The sequence below is a fragment of the Thermobia domestica genome, chromosome 1, assembly GCF_964235325.1.
Source record: "Thermobia domestica chromosome 1, izTheDome1.hap1.1, whole genome shotgun sequence".
NCBI lineage: Eukaryota > Metazoa > Arthropoda > Insecta > Zygentoma > Lepismatidae > Thermobia > Thermobia domestica.
Window position 1 is genome coordinate 279,156,497 of NC_137454.1, and position 25,087 is coordinate 279,181,583.

Consider the following 25,087-nt stretch of genomic DNA (forward strand, 5'->3'; position numbering starts at 1 on the left):
GAAACAAAATAAGTTAACTGAATTCAAAATTTAATTATACATCACCTTAAGCTTAAGAATACACTATAAAATGCTGAGATTAATAAAAAATGAAATCTTTAAGTTTAACGTCCCACGGTTATGCCGGTTAGGATAAGGAGACGGTGATAATGAGAAATGAGTGAAATGGTGGAATGAACAAAGTGGGAGGAAACGGGAGAACCCCGAGAAAACCCACGAGCAAGGTGTTTGTCCACCACAAAGTCCACACGGCGCGAGTTGGGATCGAACCAGGGACCCCAAGCACCGGAGGTGAACGCTCTACCACTGAGCCACCGCCCCCCCCCTGAGATTAATAACAATGCATTACTGAAGAATGAAAACAAAAATGTTTTAGCTACCTATATTGTATTTACATGTTATTTCTCATTAACATTTTTTTTTTTGATAACTCATGATCAAGTCTAGGGATGCGCAAGAGAAAAGATTTGAGGTTGTCTCCTCTCGAAAAGGTGCCGCGAAAGTTGTCTCGTCTCGAAAACTGGATCCGTTTCTATTGGAAAAGCTCTATCTTGTCTCGAATTTCGTAACAAAAATTGTCTCGTCTTGTCTCGTGCGCATCCCTAATCAGGTCCATAGCCAAAAACTTCATTTCGGAGGGTGCTCGATAGGGCTTTGGGATATCCGAATTTAGATATAGATAATCGATGTCGACAAACTATCGAAACTTGTTCGAAATATCGAAAAATACAGCAATATCGAAATATAAACAATATCAAAAATCGAAAATATAGAAATATGAAAGAGATCAAAAATATGGATATATCGAACAAAAATGGATATATGATCTTGGAATACGATTTGGTGGAATAATGAGGGAGAAAAATAATCATTGATTAAATATTAAATTGAAAAGAAATAAGAGCCTGACGCTCAAATACTTATCTATCCGGCACCCATCTTGATCCCCATAAAATATCATGAAGTGCTTCATTGATTCTAAACCCAATAATAGTAATTTAACAATAAACACAATATATAATTTACTACGCACCTTGAAATGTAGAAATTAATGATTGTAATCCCCAGCTTTCCAATAGACCTTTGATTTCTCCAAATGAAGATTCGGATATCTTGTTTCTTCTCAAGCAATAATGGGTTACAATAATCAGTTGCAGTCCAAAGCCAAGTCACTAAGTTAAGCATAAAAATAAAAGAATTCATTAGTTAGATGCATACAAAATCCTACGCATGTAAATCCGAATCTACTTGTATTAAATTGTAAATTTAAACAAACTAAATTATACTACAGTTATAGTGACATCAAACATACATTAAATAAGGTATACAGGGTGTCTCAAAAGTCCCCTGACATAGGGTAACTGTTATTATCAGAGTTACAACAGAATGTAGGAGGGAAAAGCATATCCAATTATGATGTTTTCAATCTAAAGTGAAGGAATTTTTAAAATCGGATGACCCGTTTGCGCTGTACACTCTCTATGCGCCCAATGTGAAATGAAAATGCAACGTTGCCATTTACCTGGACCCACAACAGAAGTGAGTGAAGTTACTGTCTTTTACGCTAACATGTCGATGGCCAGCCCCCGTTTCAAACAGTAACTTCATTCACTTATGTCGTGGGTCCAGGTAAATGACAACGTTGCATTTTCATTTAAAATTGGGTGCATATAGAGTATACAGCACATTCATCTTGTCCGATTTTTTAAAAAAGTGTTCACTTTAGATTGAAAACGTCATATTTCGAGATGTTTTTCCTCTTACATTTTGTCGTAACTCTGATAATAACAGAGTTACCCTATGTCAGGGAACGTTTGAGACATCCTGTATACATCATAAGAGGTTCCTTTCTTAATTCTACCTGGATGTGGTTTCATTGAATGTGAGGTGGGTGATACACATTAGGCCTTTTGGGAGTACGTCACACGGACGACCGTAATTTTGTGTTCAAAATTTTTATGAACTGGTGGGATATGTGATACATATGGCCACGGGCTAGAATTTTCTCAATATGTCAAATATGCAATCAGATTTCATGCAGCTTAATTTGGTGAAAAGCTATTGCCAATTGAACGTTACATTTACCTCTTTCTTGCAGATGTTGAACCATGCCGTTAGCACGTGAGGAATGGATCGAAATAATCAAACTGTGGGGCGGGAGGAGTATATGTGCAGTGGTTGCCGATTGCAGAGTCATCCACAATGTGACTCTGTGTCACATGTTTCAGTGTCACAGTAATTAACTAAATTTGAGAAGACGGGCACATTCGTGAACATACATCGTAGCGGTTCAAACTCGCGGGACCTTGTTCCTTCCCCATTTTGAACCGGTACATGAAAATGCCATTTACTCCATGTTTGCCTGCGCCGATTTTGAAAATTCCTTCACTAATCGATTTCTCCCGTTGAGTACTACAAGAACCAGTTAAAAATCTCGCGGGCCTTTATTCTTCCCCATTTCGAACCGGTACATGAAAGTGCGATTTTTTTTCATGCTTGCCTGCGCCGATTTTGAAAATTCTTTCAGTAATCTATTTCTGTCTTCGAGTACTACAAGAATCAGTTAAAATCTCGCGGGCCCTTTTTTCTTCCCCATTTTGAACCGGTACATGAAAATGCGATTTTCTTCATGCTTGCCTGCGCCGATTTTGAACATTCCTTCACTAATCGATTTCTCTCGCCGAGTACTACAAGAATCAGTTAAAATCTCGCGGTCCTTTTTTCTTCCCCATTTTGAACCGGTACATGAAAATGCAATTTTCTTCATGCTTGCCTGCGCCGATTTTGAAAATTCCTTCACTAGTCGATTTCTCTCGACGAGTACTACAAGAATCAGTTAAAATCTCGCGGGCCCTTTTTTCTTCCCATTTTGAACCGGTACCTGAAAATGCGATTTTCTTCATGTTTGCCTGTGCCGATTTTGAAAATTCTTTCAGTAATCTATTTCTGTCGTCGAGTACTACAAGAATCAGTTAAAATCTCGCGGGCCCTTTTTTCTTCCCCATTTTGAACCGGTATATGAAAGTGGGATTTTTTTTTCATGCTTGCCTGCGCCGATTTTGAACATTCCTTCACTAATCGATTTCTCTCGTCGAGTACTACAAGAATCAGTTAAAATCTCGCGGTCCTTTTTTCTTCTCATTTTGAACCGGTACCTGAAAATGCGATTTTCTTCATGTTTGCCTGTGCCGATTTTGAAAATTCTTTCAGTAATCTATTTCTGTCGTCGAGTACTACAAGAATCAGTTAAAATCTCGCGGGCCCTTTTTTCTTCCCCAAGCCAATATTTTTTTGTATATTTTGAATGTATTCAAGTATGGAACAAAAGTATTATATAATTCCCTTAGTAGGCTTCTCAACTTAATATTTTTCAACTTAAATTTTATTTATTTTAATTATTTATTTTCTTGTGACTCAATATTTAATTGCAATCGTTCATTGGGGAGAAGGGTGGCCATTCTCAAATATATAAATATAGTATTCTTAAAATTTATGTGTTCTCGTACTATTAGTTTCTTCCACTAGACCTGGAAATTGCAAAATTAATACCTGGAAAACCTGCAAAATTCAGGGAAATTGAGTTCCATATTTATGTATGAACACTGCTATTTACATTTTTTTTTTTCGAATAGGGAGAACTGTACGAAAGGGTGGTTTGAGAATAGTATAACAGTAGGTTTCTGGGAGTGTTGTTCGAAATGAAATCTTTAAGTTTTACGTCCCACTATTATGCTGGCTAGGCTCAAGATGACGGGGTGTTGTTCGGTGGGGGTCAATGTTGCCAATTTTGGGTAAAGTCGCTAAATAAGGGGAATTCGACCTCAACGATAGCGCAGGGTGACCATAAAATTTTCAGTTAAAAACGGGACAGGTTCTTGCAACACTAGACTTTTAGATCTACCTTTGTTCTTATCAGTGCCTTGATATCAGAGTTCCCCCTCTCTCTCTTCGTTACAGAGCGGGTACTTATGAAAAAGGAAAGACACGTTGAAGTTTGTTTAACACACAACCAACTGCTAAAACCTCTGCTGCCTTTCGAGCAGTACTGCGAACTATAGAGTATGTTTAATATAGGGATTTTCAGTTCAATTTTTGCCGCTTTGTTATTATTAATACTTTTAAAAGGAGTAAAGGTACTGGGTTTGTTATTTACTTCTTTCATTTACATAAAACGGGACGAATACTACTTTTTTCCATCTACTGACGGGACGGCCGCGACACGCCCCTAAAACGGGACTGTCCCGGTCAAAACGGGACGTATGGTCGCCCTACGATAACGACAAAAAAAAAAAATTCCGATTGGAGACTTTTTTGGGTGATTTTTAAATAACGATTTACCTACTTACACATTTAGCGACTTTTTGCTGCAAACAAAATGTTCATCTGTAGAGAAGCATTATTAGTTCAAAACAGTTTTTACGTTCTTTTTTTCTGTTTGTTTGTTTTAATCAGCGCAAGTGATGAAGAGTTTGGAAATACAGCGTACTCACTACTCCACAATCCTGCATTGTTATGTTACCCTTGCCCTCTAACGAAGAATAACTACAAACTTGATGTCCTTTAGTTCGCAGAGTTTCCGTTGAGAGACACACGTAATACATCATTACCGATAGCAACAAGATTAGCTATAGATGCGTGAAAAAAGGCGAAGAAGGTGTTTGTTATATTTGTCCTCTGGGGTCTTTTAATTATTCTGCACTTTTTCTTTTACAAAAAATTGCTTAACGTAAGTACTGTAGTGTTAATTATTTCGGAACTATTTTGACCACAACATGAACAAAAGTACCCGAAACAACCTGAAATGATCCCTGAATTAAAGGATTGGTTGCGCCCTGTTTACAAAGATGTGAATAGAACCAGCGGCGCAAATCTGTCTTCAACATTGGGGGGGAGGGGGGGGGGTAAGACTGTTACCATACTTTTTTTGGCGATGTCCAAAATACTTATGAAGTTGAAAAACAATGTTGTGGAGGATCAGAGTTGTCTTTAGCGTTAGGAGGCTGCAGATTTGAGGCTTATTCTGGGGGACATCTCACGTTCCTTTGTAGCAATCGGACAAAAATCATCAAATTTCTCCCAAAAAACACATTTCAAATCGGATTATTTGGGAGAAGTCCCCCTCAGTTCCAAGATTGGAGGGGACATGTATCCGTCATCCCCCCCTGGATTTGCGCCAGTGAGTAGAACATATTGTTTAGTTTACATCTACAACTTTTACAATGCTTATAGACAATGAATTTCTCGATTATTTCTTATAGCGACTTTTCACCCAAAATTGGAGTCGTCTCCTCTCGTTTCGCAAACTTATTGCCAACATTTTAGAAACTGGTTGCGGGGAGAGCTACAATGGATGATTCAAGTTATTACGTCGCTTCCGCTGTGAACCTAAATACAAGATTCCAAAAGTCACATTTTTTTGGTTCCAAACAATGTGTCTGCTGGGTGAAAGCATAGACTGGAATGTGTTGCCTTTCCTACCTTATCTTTAATCCCATAGTAGCTCCTTTCCCAAAGTTAAAAAAATGCAATTCTTCCTTTCTTAATAGTACTTATGACCCAAAGTATTACGTAAGCATTGTATGTTACTTATGTAGCTCACAGAGCCGCAGCTATGGGCGAGCAAGCAAAGCACGTGTCCCGGGCGCGTGGTTGGAGGGGCGCCTAAAAGAGAGGTTATATATTAGTACTTTTCCTGGCGGTATTTAATACTTTTCATCAGAGTGCGAAATCATGAAATCAAAGTGAGAGGAAAAAATGAAATGAAATCTTTGAGTTTTACGTCCCACGGTTATGCCGGTTAGGCTAAAGGAGACGGTGATTATGAGAAATGAATGAAATGGTGGAATGAAGTAAGTGGGAGGAAATGGGAGAACCCCGAGAAAATCCACGCACACGGTGTTTGTCCACCACAAGGTTCACTTGGCGGGGCTAGGATCGAATCCGTGATCCCAAGCACCAGAGGTGAACGCTCTACCACTGAGCCACCGCGGCCCTAAAAGTGAGAGGAGACTGGAGGAGTGAAGAGAGAGAGAGAGAGACAGAGAGAGAGAGAGAGAGAGAAGAAAACGCTCGCACTTTTACACTTCAAAGTAAATTAAGTCATTTATTTTTTCTGTCCCCCTCCTCCCCCTCCCCTAAGTTCTGTCAAAGTAAATAGCTAAAAACACTCCCAGGCCAGAACCGCATCTACGTTGGAAATTTGATCGAGATCGGTCGGTCGGTGCAAGAGATTAAGAAAAAATGAAATGAAACCTTTGAGTTTTACGTCCCACAGTTATGCCGGTTAGGCTAAGGGAGACGCTGATGATGAGCAATGAATTAAATGGTGGAATGAAGTAAGTGGGAGGAAATGGGAGAACCCCGAGAAAACCCACGCACACGGTGTTTGTCCACCACAAGGTTCACTTGGCGGGGCTAGGATCGAATCCGGGACCCCAAGCACCAGAGGTGAACGCTCTACCACTGAGCCACCGCGGTCCCCGGCCGGGAATCGAACCCGGGTGTCCCATGCCAAAGGCGTGTTCATTAACCACTTAGCCACGAGGGAGCTCATCTGTGAGGCAGTGTAAACCCCCCAAAAAAGAAAGAAAATAAACGCACACTGGATGTTTGCGCAATTGAGGATCAAAACATTCTCAATGGAGTATGAGAAATAGTAAACGTCAATCAATGTGTGCTTTTGCTTATTCATTACTTCGTTAATACTTAATTCCTTCTAGAAATAGTGAAACAATACTATGAAGAAACACTAATTAAACTAATAACAATTACGTTGTATTTCTTACCATACCGTTTTTACCACCCATAGAATTTCAATCTAGCACTATACTGCATTAGTCACGCCGTAACGAAAGCTGAAATTCAAAGACCTGGCACTCGTTAACTGTTGAAGCTGTGTTGTAGCTACCTGTATATCACGCGGCCTGCGTTGGTACTCCTCAACATAAATACGTCACAGCCCAAAGCCAGGAAACATCACAAACAGAAGACAGGGGCACAAGCAGTGCCTGACACTTCACGAACTCAAACCCACCAAGACTCAACTCAACATGACCTTCAATTACGTTCTAGAAACCAAACCAGTGCTAAGGCACAAACTCACCAACTTCCTATATGAAAACACAAGAAAAAAATCTAACGTTTTGGTTCCAAAGTGATGACATAACAATAATACTAAAAAGGTTTTAATTTTCAGTAACCCAAACATTAATTAACTAGGGAACATAACAAAGCAAAAATAAATAAATAAAAATAAATTAAATTAAAAAATAAAAACCTGACAAGTAAGCTCTCCCTGACTACTTTTTTTTTTAAATTTCAGTGAGGCTGTAAAATATGTCAATATCTTCGTTATATATATATATATATATATATATATATATATATATATATATTTCATTGTAAACAAGTTCTTTAAACAAAAGAAAGCTCTGAGAGCGCTTACCTCTGACGCGGTAGGTCCCTGGTTCGATTCCTGCTCCCGACAAATAGGCTTTTGGTGAACACTGTAGTTGTGGTTATTCTTAAGACTTTCCAGTTTCCTTACATTTTCTTGATTCCACCATTATCATGTATCTCATCGTCACCTTCTCTCTTACATTGATGTACAATCATGGGGCGTTAAACTAAAAGAAAAAAAAATCTTGCAAATATCCTAGTAAAAATGAGTTTTCTAAACTACACTAGTGGCCCCGCGTAGCGTATTCGCTAACGCTCTCGCCTTCGGTGCGAACGGTCCCGGGTTCGATCCCGGTGGGGGAACTCGGTCGAAAAAGTATCAAAAGATTTTAAGTCCAGCCATCCTGAATGAGGTTTCCTTGGCTTTTCCTCATTCACAGCAGGCAAATGCCGGAGTGGTACCTAACATATAGGTCCCAGGCCGTTTTCTTCCTTTAGTTATGCAATTATGTTAAGCAGCCCTGTAGTAAAACTGCTCCAAGTAATAAATCGTCACATATAAAACGGAATGAATAAACACATAACATTCATTTTGCTACCTTGAAATGTAAAATGTTTCAAAACATTAATATTCAAAGATTTCTCAAAATTCAGATTCACCCATTCCATTGTCCTCAATCATTAACGAGTTTTACAATAGTAAGAATTGTATTCATAAACTACATTACTTACTTAGTACTATATTAAAGCAAGTTACACTAAAAGAATATATAATTAATGGAATATTTAACTAAAGTAATAGTTAACTAGTGTACTTACCCAAGCACTTGTTTCCTTCCTCTCTTCTTTTCCGTTTGTAAACAACCTCGTTTCGCAAGCAAAAGACGGTATTTAAATGACGTCAGCCATTTCGAAAGAAAGAGTGTCTATAGGCGGTCTGGATCTCACACACAGATGGACGTATATAACATATAGCTGAAGTATTTAACATCCGTATTCGTATGTAAAATACGGAAGATTGTGAGATGTCAGACATCCTGCAGCGACATGATGTAATATCTAAGCGAGTAAAAGGCAGTACCTATGTAGTATATGGATAAAGTACGCTCCGTACAGATTTCCTTAGTAAACGTAACGAATCCTTGTATTTGTACAATATACCGCTGTCCGGATAATGGATTTTTCTCAGTGTGTATACCGCCTCGCTTTATTAAGTATTTTTGCCAAATAAAACGTTGCGGGTCACTCTTTCACTCTATTATGCAATAACTGTTCACAAAAACACAAAATCAAGTAATCTAACAGTAAGAAAGAGCTTTTAAACTAAAAATTATCAAATCTAACCTATGCTAAATTAGGGAATTACTGTTGTATCGCAGGACCAATTTGAAAATCGATAAAAATGTATCAAAACGCACCCCAATCGGTTATATTTGGTTGGATTAGATTAAGTTACGTTCGATTACTTTACATTAGGTTAGGAGCATAAAAACTACAGTGAAAACACAAACCAACCTGTGCTAGTTGACCACTAAAAAGCACGAATGATATATAACTGAATCAGGGCAAGGCGCGGGCGGTAGCGCGGGGTGTGTGTCCAAAGGGAGCAGGTGCGTCAGCGACGGTAGGTATACGCGTAAGCGAGGGTAGTGAAAACATGTGGGCTTTGGTAATCAGACATATTTCAATATCACTTGTTATGGTTTCATACTAGTAACGCTTCAGTTGTAAACATAAAATACAGCTTCCGTACATTGTGCAGAAATACATTGCCGTTTAGTTAGAAGCCACTTACCTTCAAACCTAAGACTTGTAAACTTTTGCAATTTCAAGAAGAAAATCGTGTACTATAGTTTCTTACCTGTCGCTCGTTATTTTTTAATAAAAAATCAAATGAAATCTTTTAAGTTTTAGGTCCCACGATTATGCCGGTTAGGGTAAAGGAGATGGTGATGATGAGAAATGAGTGAAATGGTGGAATGAATAAAGTGGGAGGAACGGGAGAACCCCGAAAAAAGCCACGAGCACTGTTTGTGCACCACAAAGACCACACAGCGTGAGGTGGGGTCGAACCAAGGACCCCAAGCACAGGAGGTGAACGCTCTACCACTGACCCACCGCGCCCCTATTTTTTAATAGTTCTATATAACTCACACATGATATGTCATTCCCTTGACAAACATGCACCAATTTCACACTGCTTTTCGCGCCACTCTATCGTAATAAGTGTACCGCTCCGCAAAATAGTCTATCCGCCTCCACATACAGTGAAGCTTACATGGAACACAACCACTTTTACTATTCCCATTATCTTTCACTCATTCTTTCTCACAAACTTAAACAGATTGTCCAATTGAATCGGTAAATTTCCCTAAATTGGTCCAGTAATACAGCAATTAACCCAAATTTAGTACCTTGAGTCGTAGTCTTACCCACTTATTCTTATTGCGTGTCTTTTTCTGGTGTAGCTCAGAGCGATTATGCAATAGTAACCCAACGTTCTATTGCGCGGGAACATACAATAAGCGAATCTTTCCCATGCGCAGGAACACTTAACATATGTAACACAACATATAAAATTTATGACAATTTGAAATGTATATGCATAATATTAAATTAACTTACCACATGTATATAGCTCTTCCACTTCGTACTCATTCCACGATTCCTCAGGTTTCACATGTAATACTATTAGCCGGTTAATATTTAGTTTATTCGTCGTCTTCTGTACGAAGAGCACTTATACATCATGTTTTCGTCATATTTGCTTAACCAGCAACCTGGTACAGTTGTCAATGAATGAACATTATTGTCACACAAAACCCCCTTTTTCCCACTTGTAAACTCACCTTGACCTTCACCCATTGATAGGCGTTGTAATTGGCAGAATGCAGAAATAGACTGTTTCACCCACATCCTTTTGTAAACGTTTGAAGACACTGACTATAAGAATCAACAAACTTTGTTTGAATCAGTCCACCCACACTGCATCCCCATTTGACAAATGAAGATCGCGAACCGAACATTCAGGCAGCGCGACCAAACGACGATTTCTCCAATCAGGCTCTTCAGTGGCAAAGGTGTTACCGTCGCTGACAGGCCGCCACTGGGAAAGAGCTGCAAAATGGCATCACGCCTTGACACCGCCTTTGTTGGCGGCCTGGCCGCTGAAGTAGGAGACGGTCCGCCATCGACGGCGGCAAATTGTCAATGGTGAAGGCATATACGAGCATTAATTGCCGCAGTCGTTTTGTCCACTGTCTGCCGACCCTTTTCCTACTCGTTTTAAAAGGATCATCGACTTACTGTATTAGCTGTGAAACTTACTTTCCCTATACTGTTCCGCTTGCAGGTTCTATAGTAGAAGAGTTATCTTACTAGTCGGAGAACCACCAGCGTTTCGACGCATGTCCGAGCATCTTTGCCGAGATCTGTCCGTACGCTGTTTGCCGACCTTCTTTCGCCTCCTTTACTTGTCGGCACGCCGCCAGCGTTTCGGCGTCTTTCCGACAACATTTGCTGCGGTCGGCCCGCCCCCTGTTTGCCGTCTTCTTTGAAAATGTTTGTCAAGGATCTTCTCGCACTTGTACTTTAGTTTTTAAAATTTACTTCTCATATACCCTTTACATGCAGTCCCTTTATTGTATTTTTTCATACATTTACCTTTTTTATGGTCGGCACGCCGTCAGCGTTTCGCTGTGTGCCGACTTTCTGCCGACTCCGTCTTCACAAGACATATTTAAGGGAATTAGTTTCCACCCACAAGAAAAACCTTCCTCAGTTTTTACTTCATCATTAAAGAAGATTCAGGCTCTATTTATTTTCCAAAATTCGACACGTTGGCGCTGGTACGCGATATGGAAACTTTCGCCGGCGTCGTGCCGGCGTCGTTTTTGAAGAAATTGCCGGCAGTATCTTTTTGCAGTCGTCGTCCGACTGTTTCGAGAAAACTTTATACGAGGGAAACATAAGCTCTAATTCGTATTTTAAAGAAATAAATTACCTTCTAAGTCTCTTTGTTTTCTTTTGGTGTACGAATCTATTTTTGCTCCTCGTGGTCGAAAATCGCGCAGAAAGACGCCGGTGTCCAGCGCCGGCAATCCGGCATGGACAAATTGTCCGACTGTAGGCGGCAGGATCCTGATGGGGTAAAACCTCGTGCAGCGTTCGTGGAATACTAAGGTATATTCGGACTATTCGTTAGCCAGTCACTTATCAGCAAATTTTGGATAGGAATTTTCATTAAGTTACAATCGATAAAGCCGATCTGATACTGAATAAATTTAGTATGGTAGTAAAGAGTGACAAGTTTTGTATACATTCGAATATAGTATGAAAGTTTGCTGTACTTTACAAGCTATTAACCATCGAAGTTGGGTTGGAACTCAGTGAAATCACTAAAAGCTATAGATTACACTCATCCAATGTTGACCAGATTTGACACGGTCTTACACCTTCATGAGCTTACAACGTGTATGAAATGTTACGTTGTGCAGATCGTTGGTCTTCGAGTTATTTGCTACCGAAGCCGGCATTTGGGCTTGAGTCGAAACCCGATGTTTGATAGCTAATAACTCAAGAATCCAACGCATGCACACCACTGTATTACACAGCATATTAAGACTGCTAAGGTGTACTATCATCTCAAATTTAGTCACGTGAAGACCTTTAGTTCGTGGGTTATTGCTCACTAAATTTTTTGCTTAGAATTAACTGACTTGTTACGAGAAGTAAGTGTAATGTTTATTTATGATCAAGGTTTCCTTCAAATCAATAAAGAACCTTTTCTCCGCTATAGGGGAATTTACTAGTTACTCTTTGAATATTTAAAATTTTATTATTTTTATAGGGGAAGGGTGGGAAAAGTGAATCTTGCGGGTAGTGGAATTTGTAATTTCCAGAAACATAACGTGATACATTAAGACACAAGTGGTAGCACTGAAGAGATACAAGTAGCGTGATGCTATGACGTAATGAAAACTCCACGTGCTGCATTGCGCATGAGTAATAGAAGGGAAACGTGTAACATGAAAAGACAAGTTTTCAGAAGGCCAGGAAGAAAAGGCTGCAGTTTCTGAATATTCAACGGAAATACGTATTTTGCAATCAAGTGAGTTTAGCAATATTCATATAGTAGAAATAGACGAAATAGTTTTGTGAATTGAAGAAAACCTTGATTTGGAGAGGTATAAAATGTGAATCGTGCTGATGCGGACGAAGAGGAATAACAGACGGCGGGCAAAGTCAAACTCTTTCATTATGCTAGCTTCCAATACCTCAAACAAACAATTCAAGCAGTATTCGAAAGGTGTGTGGTCGTGTAGCTCTTAGAACATCTATAATTGAGGAGAAAAACAAAGAAAGGAAACTAATACAAGATATTAATTGGCTATATTTTACATTTTTATATTCCATACTGTTCTCTTTGTTATACAAGTCCTGCCATTTTAGAGTGTATTATAACTATGTATTTTCATACCGCCAACTTACAATGCAATAATTACTACGGTGGCTCAGTGGTAGAGCGTTCATCTCTGGTGCTTGGGGTCCCGGGTTCGATCCCAGCCCCCGCCAATTGAAGTTTGTGGTGGACAAACGCCGTGTGCATGGGTTTTCTCGGGGTTCTCCCACTTTCTTTATTCCACCATTTCATTCATTTCTCATAATCACCGTCTCCTTTAGCCTAACCAGCATATCCGTGGGACGTAAAACTCAAAGATTTCATTTTTCAAGGGTGGCTTCAATGTATGATTTGTTTTAGTGGGCTCATCATAATTGTTCGGACAGTCAACATTCTTGAGTATTAAACTGTCACCTTTATAATTATGTGAATATAATGAGCTATGTTCTGACATGTGAGTAGATTTCCATATCGTTTGAATAGACATATATGCAAAATCTGCTTGAATTTTTATTTCTACTTTCTATTTCATTTCTTACTAATGTATTGTAAACATGGAGATTACAAATCTGTAACTTCATAATTTGTTCTCCGAAGGTAATAGTTGCGCAACTAACGTCTGAACTAAATTCGCTACATTATCTTAAGAAACAACAATCTTTGCTCTACGTACATGTACGGCAAAATGGACTTCCGCATTTCGTCATTAAATCTCGTCTATCATCAACATGTTTAAATGTTCTATTTTCGTTTTGTAGTATAGTATGGCAGAAGGTCCAAGCTTTCCAAAGTTGTATAAAACATTCTGTTAGTGTGTTTTGTTCCGACAATATTACGCCATTTATAACTTGTGTGCCACTTTGCCCGCCCTTCCCCTAAGATTGAGTAAAACGTCCAGGCGGGAATTCACGCTTCCCTGCCAGGGCCAGTCCGCCAGTGTATATAAATATAGTAAAGTAATTACTACATATTTCTATTGAACCTGGTGACACGTGGTAGACATGATTTTTTCCTAAATGTTAGTCATGCAAATAGCCAAAATCAAAAGAGACATGGTTGTTGAGCAAAGCAGAATGTTGATTACCAAAAATTTCTCGAAAATACACAAGAAGGAAGTGAAACTGAGACCAATGACGGAATCTATAAAGAATATCTTTGAACCTTTAGGTGTTGAAGTAAGCAAATTAGCAGAACATGTAAAAGAAATGCAACAAATTAATAGAGTAAAAAATAAAAAGAAGTCAAGGGAATGATAGAACAAATTGGAATAAGGAAAAAGACAATGTTGATGTTTAACGTAAATGTCGAAATTATTTTTCCGAGCATAATAAAATGTTCTTTTACGTGTAGTAGAAGAATAAATGAATGGAAAAATACAATAACAAAGTGAAACAAAGGAATACTGATAAAACCCCTAAAACGATACAAAGAAGTTAATTATCGTTTATAGATATGTGAACGACTGTTTAAGGATATGGAATGAAAAGGGACAGTTGGAACAATTCATTAGAATAATTGAGAATTAAAGAAAAGGAATAAGATTAGAGGTGAAAGTCGAAGAAAAGGGATTAATTAACTTTTCGAACATGAGTATGAATGTAGGTTTGAAACAAAATGTTACAGGAGGAATGCTTAGCGAGTGCGTATTGCTAGAGGAAGAGTGATATAGACGAAAGGCAAAAAGATCTTTATCGGGGATTTTAAGAAAGAAATAGAACTAATAGATATTGAAGATAAGAGGAGGAATGGATAAATAAAGAAGTTTTATAAGTGGATATAATAAGGACGAATTGGAAAAAGAGAAAGAAACGGGACAGAAGAAAAAAGAGAGGAAAAGATAATATGATTTTAGACAGAAAGCGTTGGAGAGGAAAAAGAAGTCTTTAAGAAGTTGTTGAAAAAGGAATAGTAAAAAACATTTACAAAAGAACGAGTAGGAACGTTGAATAAGTGAAAGTGAGATTCAACAATGTAAGGAAGGGATAGTGTATGGATTTAAATATAAAGAACGTCAACGAATTACGAGGACGTTCGCAAACAGGAGAGACGACGAATTACGTACATAGGAGTAACAGGGAAGAGGTTAGAGGAGAAGTTAAACAACATACAGACGACATTCGGTTAAAGAGAGGGAACAACGCAGTTCATAAATATGTGAGAGCATCAGAACATGCAATAAACTGGAAAGTTGTAGGACTTGAGAAGGAAAAAATAAATATTATCAGAAAGTGGATAAAAATTGAAGATAGACATTTATTAATAATTTGGAGTAGTGAATGAAGTATTTATTAATCGTGAAATAAGGTATTAGGTAAGACATGAAAGAACGTAAATAAAGAGACACAAGTGTGGGGTGTGACGACAAGATAACAAAGGTGTGTATTTAATTAAAATATTAGCATACTTAATTAAAAGTTCTCAGAAAAGCACAAGAAGACCCGACAATGCTGGTCCTGTGGTTAATTAAAACTTGAGACTAAAAACTGAAAGCTTGAATCTAAGTATAAGTTGAGGTCTATACGTAATTAAAAATGTCTAACTGCACAAATAAAAGAAAAAGTCTTATTGGAAGTTGATTTTAACAACGTTTCATTCTCTAAGATATATAATCTGTCTGTTGCTTTAGGCTGTACTTTTATCTTTCTGGTGAAGGAAATGATATTTGCTGAAACTGTAACACGGATTAGTGATAATAAATATTTGCTTTGGTCAGATTTTATTTTTATTCAAAGGATTTTTCATAAATATCATGTTAGTATTTATCAGAAAAGGTTCAACAGCCACATTCAATAACTAACACTTCATGGAAAGAAGAGTTTTCAGTTAAACATAATTTGAAAAGCATTAGGTATGGTTTTATTAGTGTATTTAGATAACTAAAACAATTACCAACTATAAGAAGAAACTATGTCATTATAGAGAACTTAGTAAGGCTTTTACCTTGTTGAAACGAGTTTGTCATCGATGTATCACTCACTGGCAGAGTCTGCATTTTCAATATTTCAAGTGCCAAATTCTAATGAAATTATCAGCTGTAGCAAAGGACGCGTCCTGGGTCTGATCGTTTACATAATTTACATTACTTATTTGCGTGAGTCCCATTAATTATATATGATACAGTTTTAATTGGAAAATGGATATATGCGAACATTAATTTATAACTAATTCATTTTAGTGAAATTTTAGAAATAGTGGCAAGTACATTCAATAGAGGATATTACATTACGCCAAACTGTTAAAACTTTGTATATAGTTTCGTAATTATAGGATAACTTAGCGAAGCTTCAAAGAAACACTGAAAAAGGAATGACATTTTTAGTTGTATTTTCTCTTCATTGCAGAGTTCGTCATTTCTACTTTTTGATTTCAAACTCTGTTCGTGTTTCCTTGTTTTGAACACAGACTAATGACAGTGAGTAAATATTACATATATTTTGTTTTCCAGCTTGTCAATGATGAACCTCCTGTGATTCTTACGGAACTTCTGCATGTGGAAAAGAATAAAGAAGTTGTAATAAGAAATTCGTCCTTATACGTCGGAGACTATGATACAGAACCAGAGGACCTTATTTTGACGGTTGTCAAATATCCTTCCCACGGTAATTGTTTGATTCTAAATTGTCTTTTTAAATCAATTTAATTAGATTAGGCTACTATATCATTAAAATTAATTTTCTATTTGACCGCTGAAATACTGTTTCTTGTATAATGAGAGTACACCTGTGTTAATTGAAAATCATCGTTGCAGCTTGAAAACGTTTGTAAACATAAATGAAAAATACAAGATAACTAGAGTTGGGAGCAAGTCCCATGGCGGATCATGTTAGTACCGCACCTCGAGCCTTAGAAAACCCAAGGTTACACAAGGAAGGCTGCGGGATGGGAAAGCTCCAGCTCGTGGATTTACAAATAGAAACACGAAAGCAGCAAAAATCAAATCGCTGATAATATTTACATCTATTTCACGTCCCTACCTTGTATTTTCTTCAAGTTATGCTTAGTACATTACAAAAGCTGCATCACATCTGTATCGTAGCTGTAAGTAATGTAATTATTCTTAGGTCTCAACTATTGAATAAAATAAAACAGGGATTATAAAGAACAAGAATGGTGTCTGTAATGAACAGTTAAAGTACAATGTTGCATGCATTTGTATTGTGTATGAATTTGCATCACAGAAATGCTGTTTATTTTTACATGTATGAACTTAAATGGTTGTAGCTTTTACAGATATCTTTTGAAATGTCGAAAGCACTGAAATATGTTGAAGTCACTTAGACACTAAACAAATACACGGTGTTTCAAAACAACACCGACAACGTTTGGAAGGTGATTCCTGACACCAAGATAACACAAAAAGTATAGACCAAGCTGGGTGCACAAATGCTTCCTTTCGAAGTTATAGGCTGCCGAAAACATGAGAAATGAACATTAATGGTCCATAGCTCCAAAACTATGGGACCTACCGTAGTCGAATTCAGACTTCATTTAGGAATTAGTATGTGCCCTATCCAAAAATCCATGTTTCAAAATCCTAAGGTACTTCCGTAAAAACTTTTATAGGGGTAGTTGGTGAGTACTTCAAGTTATATGCCTGTATCAAAAATCCCTCTACAAATATTCTTGCGTTAATATCTCTGGATTCTGAAACATGGATTTTTGAATAGGGAACATATTAGTTCCTAAGTGAATTCTTGGGCCGACTACGGTTGGTTCATAGTTTTGGAGCTATGGACTTTTATAGTTCATTTTTGTATGTTTTCCGCAGCCTATAACTCCTAAAGCAAGCATTTGTGCACCCATGTTGGCTATACGTTTTGCCTTATCTTGGTGTCAGGAACCACCTCCCAAACGTTGTCGGTGTTGTTTTCAAATACCTTGTATATACATTCATACACACACACACACACACACACACACACATATATATATATATATATATATATATATATATATATATATATATATATATATATATATATATATGTGTGTGTGTGTGTGTGTGTGTGTGTGTTCATGCTAGTTTTAATTTCCAGTGACCTGTGTTGTTGAAGGGAGCGATCCTCCCTTTTCGTTCTCACTAATTTCAACCCCGAATTCTACGAGCTGATCTCTTAGTCAAAGAAAACACGTTATATTTCACAAAAATCAGAATATTGGGTATATCTTTAGATCACCAGATTATTACAATAAACATATCAACTAATAACTACTAACCATTTTCTTTATCCTTCGAAATCACCTAAATCGTATCCTGTTATCATTGATTTATTATTCTGTCCATACAAACATATTACATCTACAGTCATCCATTTCGTGTATATCATGTCAATAATAATGTTCACGATATTTACCATGACAACCGATTAATTACTTGTTTTCTCTTTTAACTATATGTATGTTTGGTTATTGCGCCTCTGATCATGTATTGACAAAATAGGTACAGCTTGACAATAGCATTAACAATATACCAACCGTTGTATAAAGTGTCGCCCAGAACGGGAATTTCGTAACAGTATTACAGTGAAGGAAATAACCCTGGATATTTTCAAACATTCACCTTTTGAATAGCCCTCGTACTAATTATTATTATTACATCAGCCCTCGTATTAATTATTATTATTACATCAATATAAATAGTCTTTTCTTCTCTTCCTCCTCCGTATATATATATTTATATACTAATTCATTCATAACAATATTTTATTTTATTACAAATCGTATATCAGAAAAGCGTCGATTCAAAAAAAAAAGAATATTGTTTACGGACCTATTCAAAAATTATAGCTAGCTAGTGGGTTACATTGAGTTACCAGTTAACGGTTCCCTTTGGCATTGAGCGAATGACATCTGTATACAAACAACACGAATTATAATTAAGATCGTCATCATATCAAATATCAACGAGATCAGAAGGCATTAATTACATCTAGAAACTACAATTTAAGATCAATGTCATGAATTTCAGTTCTACATAATCGGATCTCCTTTGAACACATAAGATAAAATGAAGATGAATAAGACAGTAGGTATACCATAAGAGAGAGACATAAATAGTATGAAACACAAATAATAAGCAATGCACATAACATTAAGACATAAGCTGACATAAATTGAGTAACCGCGATCATATAAAATATAATAAATCGGCTCACATTTCCAAAAAAAAATGTTTTTCCTTTTCTGAACAAAAATGTTATAACTCAAACAAAGTACAGATAACAAACAAAATCATAACGTTATTTAAAGCAAAATTACTTAAATATAGCCTTCTCAAACTCCGTAACTCAAATCTAAGTTACATGGCCAAGAGATTCAATCAAGCTAAACGGAAAGTCACAAACAAGAATTACAACATTGGCTCTCGCATCTTCAACTGTCTGGTTCGACATTTCTATGCCACGAGTTTGAACATATTTCTTAGGAAGAGTAAATCCAATTCCTCCAGTGGCACAACACACATCTATCAAAGAAGTCTCTTGGTCTTCAACCACTTCCGCGATGGAAGTATAAAGCTGCTTGGCTCTCGAAGTATTCAATTGAAAATAAGAATCTGGAGATATTCGGAAACTCATGTCACAGATAGTTTCTTTCACATATTCTTTACCGAACAGCAGCCGCAGTGGTAAAGGTTTCTCACCTTCTTCCTTTTCAGTGAAGGTCTGGAAATAGAGCGATGTTACATTCAAGCTGTTTCCTTCCCTGTTTTGGAAATAATCTTTCAAATCATCCTTAATCTTCCCTATAGGCAAATGATTCAGAAAGTCCGCAAGTCCTTCATTCTTCTCTTTTCTTTCTTCTGCCCTACCTGCTAAATCCAGATTCCTTCTCAGCAGCAAATCCGTCAGTCGCGTGAGTGATTTTATTTCTTCAGTCTTCTTCTTCAATTGCTCTCCGTAAGTAACATCCCACAAAGGTATTGTAGCCTGTTTTATTCTATTTTCTACAGGTAACTCAACTTTTGCCTTTTTAGAATCCTTATCATCAGACTTTTCCAATTTTCGCTTACGTTGATCAGTTTCGGCAACTTTGACTGAAAGAACTCGCTTCTTCCGACTGTATCTATTCAAGGTCTTTACTGCCTTCTGTTGGTCTTCTTCAGTTTTGAAGATCAAATAAATCCAAGGACACGCTCTTTTCGGTGACCTAATAGTATGCCTTACCAACTTCAGATCGTCTGTCAACAATTTCTTCAATTCCCCTAACCTGTATAATCTCGGTAGACCTCTCACTTCAATTTTGAATACGTCTGTAGTAATAGTGGTGGAGGCCTCCTTGGCCAGAGATGATGGTTCTTCGTTAATTGTAGCATCCTCCGGATCACCATTCACCACAGGTTCAGTTGTTTCGTTTTCATCCTGTTCTTCAATATTTTCATTTCGTCCATCGACCTTCTTCTGACCTTCTTCCGGTTCTACTTTCATATTCACAGCGGTACCATTCACCTTTTCAACCAATACTTGTAAGTTCTCTTTCAAATTATGCTGTAGCCGATCGAAATTTTCATGGATGCCCTGAACTCTATCTGCAAGAGATTTGTCTGAGTCAATAATTGTTCGAACTTTTCATCATTCGATTGTTGTATTTGTTCTAGCTTAACAGTTAGTAGTTGATTCGATTTTTGCATCTGTTCCATCTTTTCATCATTCGATCTTTGTATCTGTTCTAGATTTTCATCATTCGATTTTTGTATTTGTTCCAGTTTAACAGTTAGCAATTGACTGATCGTGCTAACAAGATCAACCTGACCACATTCGGGTGTACTTTCCACTAAAGTACTTGGTACATCCATTACGTCAGGATTCTGCATATCATACTTCTTTGTATTTTCCTTCCACTTCTTAAAACAGTGAAACTCATAAAAAGGGATATATGTTTGTAAATATACCTCGTCCTTACTTGTATTCAGAATTTTGAGGTCGAATCCCGGGTTTTACGGCACCAGATAAAGCGAAAAAAATCACTTTAGCTCTAATTCGTTAATCTATCTTTAGATCACCAGATTATTACAATAAACATATCAACTAATAACTACTAACCATTTTCTTTATCCTTCGAAATCACCTAAATCGTATCCTGTTATCATTGATTTTTTCTTCTGTCCATACAAACATATTACATCTACAGTCATCCATTTCGTGTATATCATGTCAATAATAATGTTTACGATATTTACCATGACAACAGATTAATTACTTGTTTTCTCTTTTAACTATATATATGTTTGGTTATTGCGCCTCTGATCATGTATTGACAAAATAGGTACAGATTGACAATATCATTAACAATATACCGACCGTTGTACTCCTTCAATTTCGTATGAATAAAACAATTCACTACTCATGTTGAGACTGTTCCAGATTTATGAACGTTTACTCTTGTTTCCTCTACATGTAGCAGCGAGTCATATCAATAAAAGTAGTAGTTACTCATTTATCCCATCTGTCGGGCGGTCATTTCGTTGTGGTTAACCTATCACGCAGTATTCTAAACGCCATGGAAGAAACAATTAGCGACGACAGTTTCAATCAAAGTGCATTTGTGGATATTATAAAAGAGTTTCCAGTGGTACTTTCAAAGTCACAGCTACCAGAAAGTAAACGAAGGAAAGCCGAAGCTTAAAAGCAATTACAGTGAAATGCTTCGAAATATCAAATACACCAATGACTGAGACACAAATTCAAAAGAAAATCTTTAATATTTCAGCGAGAATAAGACCAAGGACTGATTTGAAAAAAAAAGAAAAAAAGAAAGTAGGGACCAAATACTTTTGAGGCTGATGGATGCTGATTCGAATCCGGTATATCAAGATTAAAAGGTAAGTTCTATCGCTTTCAGCCACACCAGAATCTTCTGATACTCTAACCTGGAATCCTGAATCACTCACGCAACGCAACAAAACCCACATCTTTTCGTCATGACTTAGTGCGTCACCAAGGGCTACGATTTCCCTGTAACTTTGGGTGGGCATTCAGGTGTGTTTTAGCTTGCAGACAATGGTCTAAAAAGACATATATGAGGATTTCAAGACAAATTGAATTCAAATTATGCCAAATGTTCATAAAAATACATATTGTAGTATACCAAATTTTAAAAATCACGAAAATATTGTACACATTTAAGCTCTTATAAAATCTTATGTTAACAGTTTAAGGCTGGTTTGAGTACAAAATATGAATTGTCTGAATTAAGTGAATTAAGTCAGGGTTGTTTCCAGGATCTAGCCCTCTTTATTGAAATAAGCCCAAAACTTGTTCTATTCTATCAGACATACACGTGGAACATCAGAGAAGGAAATATGAAAGGCATGCGGATTGCATTCCCCAGTTTTATATAAAAGGACCACTAACTTTAACTTGACACAACACTTCAAGTTTATACTTCAGTTCGAGACCTGTCATTTTCCTAGAAGTTACATAAGCTACAGAGGAGACAGAGTCTTCGAGGTTTACTACAGCTACCACAAGGATCACAATGTAAGTGCCTTTCATATTACCGTATCTGATAGTTTCAGATTCCTTGCTTCGTGCGTCAAACAAAGCCTTTATACTCGTTATAAGAACGAGTAATAAAATTAAAACTACTTTATCACTTAATTATCAGATTCCTATTCTCTTCAATTCATGTTTGTCTATATCCCTCGCAACATTTTGTGAGAAATCAACTTAAGATTTAGATAGACGGAGAACCTATAGTCAAGGGTCCGATTCTCAGTTTACGCCCCAGTATTAAGTATTCTTCACAGAATGACATGGTGGAAGCTCCTCATGAACATGTAGGGTTCTGGGTTCAATTCTAATTAGAACATTTTTTCGATAGTTTTTATTCCTTTTACGTATGGTTGACACATTTATTGCTTTATTGCATTGGGCTATATATGATTTTGATATGTTCGGTATTAGGGATTATCAGACAATTTTCATGCTTGTTGATGAATTAGTTCAATTATTAGACAATGTTGAACTCGAAGTTTCAAAGATAAGGAAACGCGCTGTTACACAAACACATTTTCCACATTTGTATGGCATGCGTTGGAACACAATGATGACTTCAAATACTACGTCACTGTAAAGTCAGACAACTGACGGTCAAGAAAGTTCTGAAATAGCAAGAAACATTCAAGTTCAAATATCTAGAGACACGTATCCACTCCATCGCTATGATATAAGAACAGGTGAAGAGGATGATGATATTTTCTATCTCGATGAGGATGATGATATTTTCAATATTAATGGAAATCTGTAATCCCAAAGTTAAGAAATAAGCAAAGCGCTGAATCTTCAGATTCAGATTCCATTGATAACACACATAAAAGAACACACGTCAGCAAGAAGAGCTACGTCATCAAAAATAAAACAAGAATCAACACAAAACACTAGTCAGCATATTTCAGACATTAGTGACACAATTAAGATTGAACAATTAACAACAACAAATAGAAAAATTAACGTTGCAAATTGCTAAGGTTAACGAAACAAAGCAATCGTGAAATAAGTATTATAACAACAAACAAAAGCAAAACAGAAGTAGCATTTTAGATACTCAAAAGACAATGGTAATAATATTGTCGTAACAAGCAATATTATAATAATCAAAAGAGTAAAGGACGTGACCACAATCCTAAAACCTTTCTTCACAAGAATTCAACCTTCAGAAATTGTAACTTTGATCTACAAACATCCTTCCCTCAGAATCAACAAGCAACATACATTTCAGTAAATCAGCCCCAACAATACCAATCATATCCATCTCAAGAAACAGCAGCTCTTGTATGTTCCTTTTGCGGTCATTTTTTGCATTCTGAGGATAGTTTTTTTTTGTTAAGGAAACGTAATTTAAACATGTAAAATCTGTGAATGTAGGGGGCACGTTCACAGACACCAAAAATACGCAAGAAGGAATAATAGTAAAATCCTCCATTATAATTAATGACCAAGATTTTGTTCTGCTGCCAGTGTTAATATAAAACAAATTAGCTAAAGCAATCCTAGATTGTGGGTCACAAACATCTATTATTAGGGACGATATGGTTCCAAAAACTGCAAGAATTATTAATGTAGATATCAAAATTGGAGGTATTACACAGAATTCTCTGGTTATCAATAAGGTAGCTTTAATTAAACTATGAATAGGGGATAGAAATTTTCATCCTATGTTTAGAATAATACAGTCTTTTCCACAAGAATTTTGCGTCGAAATGATTTTCTATTAGTTGGTAAACCTCCTAGAATAATTATTCCGAAAGAGAGAGAAAATGCAGATCATGATGTCTCGCCAAAAATGGGTAATTTGTTAGAGTAACGTTTAGGCTCCATGTTTATGTTAACACAAAGTATTTCCATTCCCGCTAGAACTAAGGCTTGCGTGGAAGTTAAACTAATCAATTCTTGAACTGTAAAAGAATATTTACTACAATATTCTAGTAGAACCTAATAGGCAATTGGAGAAATAAACAGGAATTTTGATTCCTAGAGCAGTTTTATCGAAAGAACAACTTTTCATTCCTATTATTAACCCATTTGTGTATAACATCATACTAGACAAAACGGAGTTGTAAGATTTGCAGAAGATGTCATATCTAAAAAGGAACTTAATTGCTTTCATTCCACATTAGAGGAGATTGAATCAGAAATTTTGAAAAAAGAACAAGTTATTTGATAAATCAAAAATCGATATAATGAAAACAGCAACACTGGAAATTAAAGAGAAACTTGTAGACTTGATTTTTCGTTATCCAGATGTCTTTGCTTGGACAGAAAATTCTCTGGGAAAGGTAAAAAACTATGAGCACCACATAGAATTGAAAACTCAGACTCTGTTTAACAAAACCCAATATTCAGTTCCGGTGGTCTTAAGACCAAAAATAAAGGAACAGATTAATATTTTGTTGGATCAAGGCGTGATCGAAATTGCAGAAAGCCCATATAATTCTACGGTATTATTTGTTAAGAAAAAGAACGGAAATCTGATAATTTGTTTGGATTCAAAATTGTTGAACAAGCAGGCAGTGCTACAAACTATTTCTTTATCTCTCGTCTATGAGATTTTGTCTACAATTGGAGGAAGAATCTACTACCCTAGTTTGGACGTCAAAAATGCGTTTCATACTTCTCCCATTGCAGAGGATTCTAGGAGTGTGACAGCATTCCACAGATCAGGAGCTTTCGTTATTGTTCTCTTCCCCAAGGCTATTTAAATAGTCCAGCATTGTACAATAGAATTATGACAATGATACTTGCATATGTTTTTTCAATGCAAGCTACATTATATGGACGACATCCAATGTAA

General features: G+C 36.8%; 1 protein-coding gene and 1 long non-coding RNA gene across 7 annotated transcripts in view; one reads left to right on the forward strand and one right to left on the reverse strand.

The window, feature by feature from the left end:
• Positions 1-25,087, forward strand: part of LOC145661112 (extracellular matrix organizing protein FRAS1-like) — a 3,375,101-nt gene that overhangs the window by 1,559,931 nt on the left and 1,790,083 nt on the right. For all 6 annotated transcript variants that reach the window (XM_081726561.1, XM_081726566.1, XM_081726573.1 and 3 more), the window contains one exon: positions 16,245-16,398. In XM_081726561.1, coding sequence (XP_081582687.1) covers positions 16,245-16,398 — 154 coding nt within the window. The remainder of the gene's footprint in view (positions 1-16,244; positions 16,399-25,087) is intronic.
• LOC145661134 (uncharacterized) overlaps positions 1-25,087 on the reverse strand; it is a 535,905-nt gene that overhangs the window by 254,525 nt on the left and 256,293 nt on the right. The window lies entirely within an intron of this gene.